This window comes from Magnolia sinica, chromosome 15 (genome assembly GCF_029962835.1).
Source record: "Magnolia sinica isolate HGM2019 chromosome 15, MsV1, whole genome shotgun sequence".
NCBI lineage: Eukaryota > Viridiplantae > Streptophyta > Magnoliopsida > Magnoliales > Magnoliaceae > Magnolia > Magnolia sinica.
In genome coordinates this window covers 8,013,676-8,020,284 of record NC_080587.1, presented here as the reverse complement: position 1 = coordinate 8,020,284, position 6,609 = coordinate 8,013,676, and the positions used below count along the sequence as shown (strand labels likewise).

The 6,609-nt window shown below is 40.8% G+C and overlaps 2 protein-coding genes across 2 annotated transcripts; both read right to left on the bottom strand.

The window, feature by feature from the left end:
• Positions 1-2,686: 2,686 nt before the first annotated feature.
• On the bottom strand, positions 2,687-4,186 carry LOC131228148 (putative disease resistance protein RGA1). Its single transcript, XM_058223979.1, has one exon. The coding sequence runs from the start codon at positions 4,184-4,186 to the stop codon at positions 2,687-2,689; it is 1,500 nt and encodes a 499-aa protein (XP_058079962.1).
• Positions 4,187-4,303: 117 nt separating this feature from the next.
• Positions 4,304-6,609, bottom strand: LOC131228147 (putative disease resistance protein RGA3). The gene has a single exon (XM_058223978.1). The coding sequence runs from the start codon at positions 6,167-6,169 to the stop codon at positions 4,304-4,306; it is 1,866 nt and encodes a 621-aa protein (XP_058079961.1). The 5' UTR covers positions 6,170-6,609.

Here is a 6,609-nt window from a genome sequence, read left to right as displayed (position 1 = left end):
CTTGACAAAGGGTAAGATTGTGTTATCATGGTGGATATCTTCATTAGACATGTACCATCAGAACCAAAGTCAGATAATGGTAACGACTAGCCCTCCTCTCATAAAGTCAAAGTATTATAGTAGATATGTTAAATGATAATTCATAATTCATGCATCACTATGGCTTAAAAATGAGGAAACGATAAAGATGACAGCCAAGCATGAACCCTCTGTTAACAAACAACAAAAACCGTGCATTTATTTGATGTTGATCAAGGCCCATATGCCAAATTGACTAGCTTTTTATTTTTATTTTAATTGCGCATTAAATATCCATCAACCAGCCACTTAGGACATCAGACATCAGTTCCATATAGTTTATGGTTTATCACACATCTAAAGTAGGGCCTACAATTTGGATGGTTTGATTTTGAGTTATACATGCATAAGAACCATCACACTCATACTATAGTATGACCATTTTTTTTTCTCACAAAACAAAACAAACCCAACTGACAAATGGCATCTTCATTTTGAAGCATACTTCTAAAACTCACTTACTTTAATAAAAACTGCCCTATTGACTTGGCAAGATATTGAACTGGGTCAACAAGAACTCAGTTCTAAAAGTGGCTTGGTTCCAATTCAGTTCACCACGTGCTTGGGCTATTTTAGAACCCAAAAGCACTAAACAGTACTTAATAGTTACTAAAGGCAGTATTTGTTAAAATCATATATGACAAAGCAAAGATAAGGTTGAACAAGAAGTGATGCTTACAATTGGATGGCTATCCAATCTGAATATATGGGATGTGTGCTAACTTGTGCCAATTGTCACCTTTCTCCTTCTCGCGTCACCTCTATAAATGGGGACAACCATAGATTTGTAGACATTCAAAGTTTGTTAAGTTGCAACCTGGATGGCAAACACTCCACTTACATTGTTTGCACCACATTTGTAACACAAAAATGAAAATTTTCCAAAGAAGATAACTATTGATTGATATTCAATATAAGCTTGTTGCTCACCTGATAAGCAGGCCGGCCTGATTTTTAGTTCAACCACCAGCTGCCCTTTGCTTGTTCTCCTACAACTGTACGAGGATAGCACATGTGCTGCTACACCCCTTCTCCATCTCATTTTCTTTTGTCCCACTTGCATTCCTTGATGAAATTATGGAGTTTAAATGTTCTGTTTGCGAAATAAATCAGCCAACCATAGAAAGCACAGTAACCATACAACAGTTCTAACAAAAAAGGAGGTGGTTGACAATGCCCTAACAGAATATATATGACATGTAGTTTTCAATTTGCATAAATAGACCCATAGTTCCTTGGAATTTACTTCAATATTAAGGTAGGTATGTATTATCAAGATAAGCGTATTATTGAATAATAACATCCTTCAATGTATGATTGTTGAGCTTGCAATTTTGGATCATCTAACAACCTCTACAAGGATGATCTGCTTGCCTGTTTGGATTGGTGGAATCCAAAAAAGTATGTGTGGAAAAGGAGTTTTCCACTGATGTGATGGTTTCCGCTGGTTGTGACAATAAAGTGACATCTCGGAAATTATTTTCCTTTTCACAATTTTCCTCAAAAAAGGTATTTTCTTTCAAAAACCTTGATAATCCAATTTTCCATACTTTCTAAGAAACAATATCATTTTTAGACCATTGATCATTTCGCACTTCCTTAAAAATCATAAAGTTTAAAAGAAACAACCTTTTCATAATTATTTTATAGGTGTTTCCTTGTTTATGTTTTCATGAGATGTGACATTTTCCTTTTCCAATTTATATTTTAGATTCCGCCAATTCAAACAGGTCATAAAATTCAACTTCTAGCTATAAAACCATGATTGACGTACATGATGATAAGATCAAATCATATAACAAATAAAAAATTGTGAATTCAAGAATTGTAGAGTCCGCATGGTGTGTGTATTATATCAAGCATGTGAAATAGATGAATCCCACCATAATGTTCTACAAACAATAAATCATGCTGATACAATCATTTAAGTGGGCTACAGACAAGAATGTAACTATTGGACGAGTTGGATGTGATATGGAGGAGTGGATTAGGTGTTACCTAGGTAACACCTTATTGGGTGTTACTCTTGCCATGTGGGGCCCAACTTGATGAATACATTGTATATCCACGCTGCCTGTCTGTTGTTTCAGCTCATTTTAGGACGTCATCACAAAATTTAAGTAGATCCAAGTCTATAGTGGACCACACCACTGTAAAAAGTGGTGAATGACCATTAAAAACTTATTGCAGGCTACAGAAGTTTTGGATCCATCTGATCTTTGTATTTTCCCCTCATACAAGTCTGATTGACTTTAACAACAGGTTGGATTGAAAATAAATGTTACGGATCTGCTTATGTGGGCTTGGGAATTTTTTGATGGTGGGTGTTGAATCACCATTGTTTCCTGTGGTGTGTTCTACCTGAGATTTGGATCTGCTTAATTTTTTGGACCACGTGCTAAAATGGGCTGAAAAAATGGATGGATAGATTGGATATACAACACATCAAGAAGGTGGGCCCCACAGTAAGGGTAACACACCCATAAAGTTGTTATCCGGGTAACACCTAATCCGCGGCTAACAAAGATAGGGTTGAGTGAATGAAGTGGTACTTAAAATTGGAAGAAGAGGTAGGAAGCAGAGCGTTAATGCATTTACTCTTCAACTCCTACAGCAGACGTCCACAGCATTCGCCTCCTCTCCGGGATTGAGATTTGGTATATTCAATTTCAATGTATGGGATGTGTGATATGTAGTGCCAATCCTCGCCTTTCTCCTTCTCGCATTGCTTCTCTAATTGGGGACATCCTCGGATTTTTAGACGTTCCAGATTTGTTAGGAGTTGCAACCCCGATGGCAAACACTCCAATTTACGACAATATTCAATTTCCAAATATCGAAGCGAGGAGAGGTTTGCTATCCACTCCGGCAGAGCTGTTAGACATGGCCAACCCCAGATTTGTAGCTGTTGGAGGTTTGTTAGGAGTTGCAACCCTGATGGTAAACACGTCAATTTATCACAACCGTTAATCTGCAAACGTCGAAGCGAGGACAGGTTTCCTATCCACTCCGGCGGAGTCGTTCCATCGATTGATAGAGCTTCCAGTGTTGTGACATGTCGTAGCCCTTCCGGCAAACATGTCAACTTCTGACAGTTCCATATGGTGAGTCGTTGAAGGGAAGTAAGGTGTTGCATACCCTCTGGTAAATATTCCAGCTCCAGACAATAATTAATGGCCAAGGAATGTAAGGCAGTGAGGTGTCGCAGTCCCCCTATCAAACTCGTTAAGCTGTGACACCCCTGGATGACTAGTTTTCGAAGAGAGCTCAAGCCTTGTAGTCTCAATGACGTTAGACCATTGCACCAGTTAATCCACAGCTGACGGAGAGAGGTGAGGTTTTGTAACTCCTCTGGCAAAGATACCAACATACTGCAGCTCGAAATACACAGATACTCTAGAGCAGCAAGGTTTGCCACTGAACCTAACAACATCTCATTACCATCCTTCAATTCCAATTCTTTTAGAGATGGAAGGCATGGAAGTGTTGTTAACTTTGGACATCCCCAGACATTTAATCGGTTAAGGCAGGGGAGTACTCTTCCATTAGATCCTGACCACGCCTCTAAATTAGGCATATCTTGGATGGTGAGTCGTTTCAATGATGGGAATGCCTCTGTGACATCGTCGCCATAGAAATGCTTTCCAATAGACTTCACAGCATCCATTCCACGTATCACAAGAACCTGCAGGAATGGTAAGTGGCTGAGCGGGGGGAGCTGTTCGCATCTTCTGCAATTAATCAGTGAAACTTCAATCAGATTCGGAAGCAATGAAGAGCTCATCCAATGCGGAAATCTGACACCCATGTACTCTTCCACAGTCAACCTTTTGAGATTTTGATGTGGTCGGAGACCTTCAAGGGTTTGCTCGACATTTCCTTCCAACTGAAGATCAATATCCTGACCCCATGAAAAGCATAACGCACAAAGGTTCGGCTTATCCTTCAAGTTTGCTTCCTGGGCATCTGCTGCACACATCACATTCTCGAGGTTTTGAATAGTCAATTCTCCTCCAAGGTTTAGACCTTGCAGCTCTCTTATACCACATCCACTATCCTTACCAACTATGAATATTGGCAAGGTCTGAAGGAACTTTAATTCTACCATATTAGCTGGCATATGGGTCAATTCATCATTATACCAATCTATTTCAAAATGTCTTAGGCTAGTCATTTTGCTCATGTCTCTGGGTAATTCTGCAAGATTATTATGCCCCAAGAGTCTTCACGTTTGCAAATGGTGAAGGGTGCTAATGGATTCAGGGAGGGCTCGTATTTGAGTATAAGACAGGTCGAGGTATCTTAAGTGTTTCAACCTGCCAATTGAAACCAACATCTCCGTAGTGACACACGCGGAACTTAAATCTAACACCCTTAAGCACATGAAATTTGTTAAAAGATTACGTGGGACGCTGAAAGTCTGTCTTGCATCCAGAAGCAGTGTTCGCAAATGGTTTGCTTTCCTTGAGGCCTTTGGGACTGTTAGGACCCATTCATAATACTCACCCAACATGAAGAAACAGCGATATGTGTCGGGAATACTCACTGCATTCTTGACCTGCACAATCGAGCATTCATTCCCAGCAATAGAGCATGCAAGATCATGCACGAGGTCATGCATCTTGCACCATAATATATTCCCATCTTCATCTTTCTCAACATCCTGAAAGAAGGACTGCCACAGTAGATTATCGAAATACTCTCCACCGATATCTTCCATTTGTTTACTTCCATCAGATGCTTGAATGAAACCTTCCGCCATCCATAATAGGATTAGTTTCTTCTTAACGATTATATGATCTTTTGGAAATATTGAGCAGTATGCAAAGCATTGCTTCAAATGTGATGGAAGATGATAATAACTCAACTTCAGAGCAGGTAAAATGCCATTCTCTTCTTCAGGTAAATTCCAAATTTCACTTTCTTTTACAAACAGCCACTCTCTTTCATCTGTTTTAAAGCGCATCAAGCCACCCAATGCCTTCGCTGCCAAAGGGACGCCCCCACACTTCTTTACGATTTCCTTTGCATGCATTACAAGGTTTGGAGGTTCTTGTCTTCCATGCCCAAACGCTCGCTGCATGAACAGAGACAAACAATCATCCTCTGATAGTCTTGGCAAATGGTGTGGAGGGAGAGTGCCCATGATCGAAGCAACTTTTTCACTACGGGTAGTCACTATGATTTTACTGCCCCTCGCACCTCCTCTGAGAAATTGTTTCAACTGATCCCAATTCTCGGGATTTTCATCCCACACGTCATCCAACACAAGTAAAAACTTCTTCCCATGTAGCTTTTCTTGGAGGCGACGCTGCAGTAAATCCAATTCTAGGAGATCATGTTTCCCATCGGTAGCAGACTCTAAAATTGTTTTTGTTAGCCTCCTCACATCAAAGTCATCCGACACACAAACCCACATTCTCAGCCCGAAATGCTTCGCTACCCTCTCGTCATTGTAAGCGAATTGAGCAAGTGTGGTCTTCCCAAGGCCCCCCATACCAACTGTGGGGATGATTGAGACATCTTCTTGAGTACTGACTTGAATCAACAACTCTACGATTTTCTCCTTATCTTTCTCTCTACCATAAACTTCTGACTCAATCACAAAAGAGGCGGTTTGTAGTCTCCCTTCAGTATTGCCTGGCCGATCTTCAACTCCCTCTCTCAAATGGAACTTCAACCTCTCCGCTGCAATCCCATCTAATCTCTCCCCAATTTCCTTTATCCTACTCCCCATCCTCAGGCAAAATACAAGTGAGTTTGGAAAAGAAAAGAAGTTGCGTACCCGATTCACCATAGCAGACCGAGTCCTCACTTTCCGCCGAAAAGCTTCTATTGCAAACTCATCTATCAAGTCATCTGCAACATAGGTCGCGTCCTTGAGCTTCTTTAGCCAATTCTTAACTGCCTCATTCTTCACTTGCTGCTCCTCTGCATCTTGAAGCACCGCATGGATCGTCGACAACGTGCTCTCGAGCTTCCCCAACTCTTCCTTGACACCCCACGCTGATCCAAACTCTTGCAGAAGTAGAGAATTCAAGTTCCCCAATACTGTTTTAACAAAAGCAGAGAGAATTGCTTCTGCCGCCATCTTTTCTTGGTACTGCAGAGATGCTGAAGAACTCAAAATGGTGATAATGTAGAATGGAAGATAATGAAACTGTGAACTATGTGCTATTTTTCATGAAGTGGGAGGAGTTACCAGGGAAGGATAAAGAAAGAACAAGGAAAGCATCAAGAAGCTGCCAGTGCTGTTATTTTCATAACATGAATGTGGTGGGCCACCTTCGTTGACAATGTGGGATACTTTTAAATGCGCATATTTAAGTGGGAAAGGAATCTCTCCCTCATGGACGGCTCAAATTGTGTTCACTACAATCTCCACCATAGACATGTAAGGTGATCGTGATCGTAACTGTCACTAAATGGGCCCATCTGGTTTGGGTTTTGTGCCATGGATTTGGTGATGGAACACAATTAGAGGTACCACCGTAGACATGCATGCTTCATCTCATGTGCGCCGTCAGGGAA

Bases quoted from the DNA above. Each gene is read 5' to 3' on its own strand.
- LOC131228148 (XM_058223979.1), bottom strand. From the start codon at position 4,186: ATGGTAGAATTAAAGTTCCTTCAGACCTTGCCAATATTCATAGTTGGT.
- LOC131228147 (XM_058223978.1), bottom strand. From the start codon at position 6,169: ATGGCGGCAGAAGCAATTCTCTCTGCTTTTGTTAAAACAGTATTGGGG.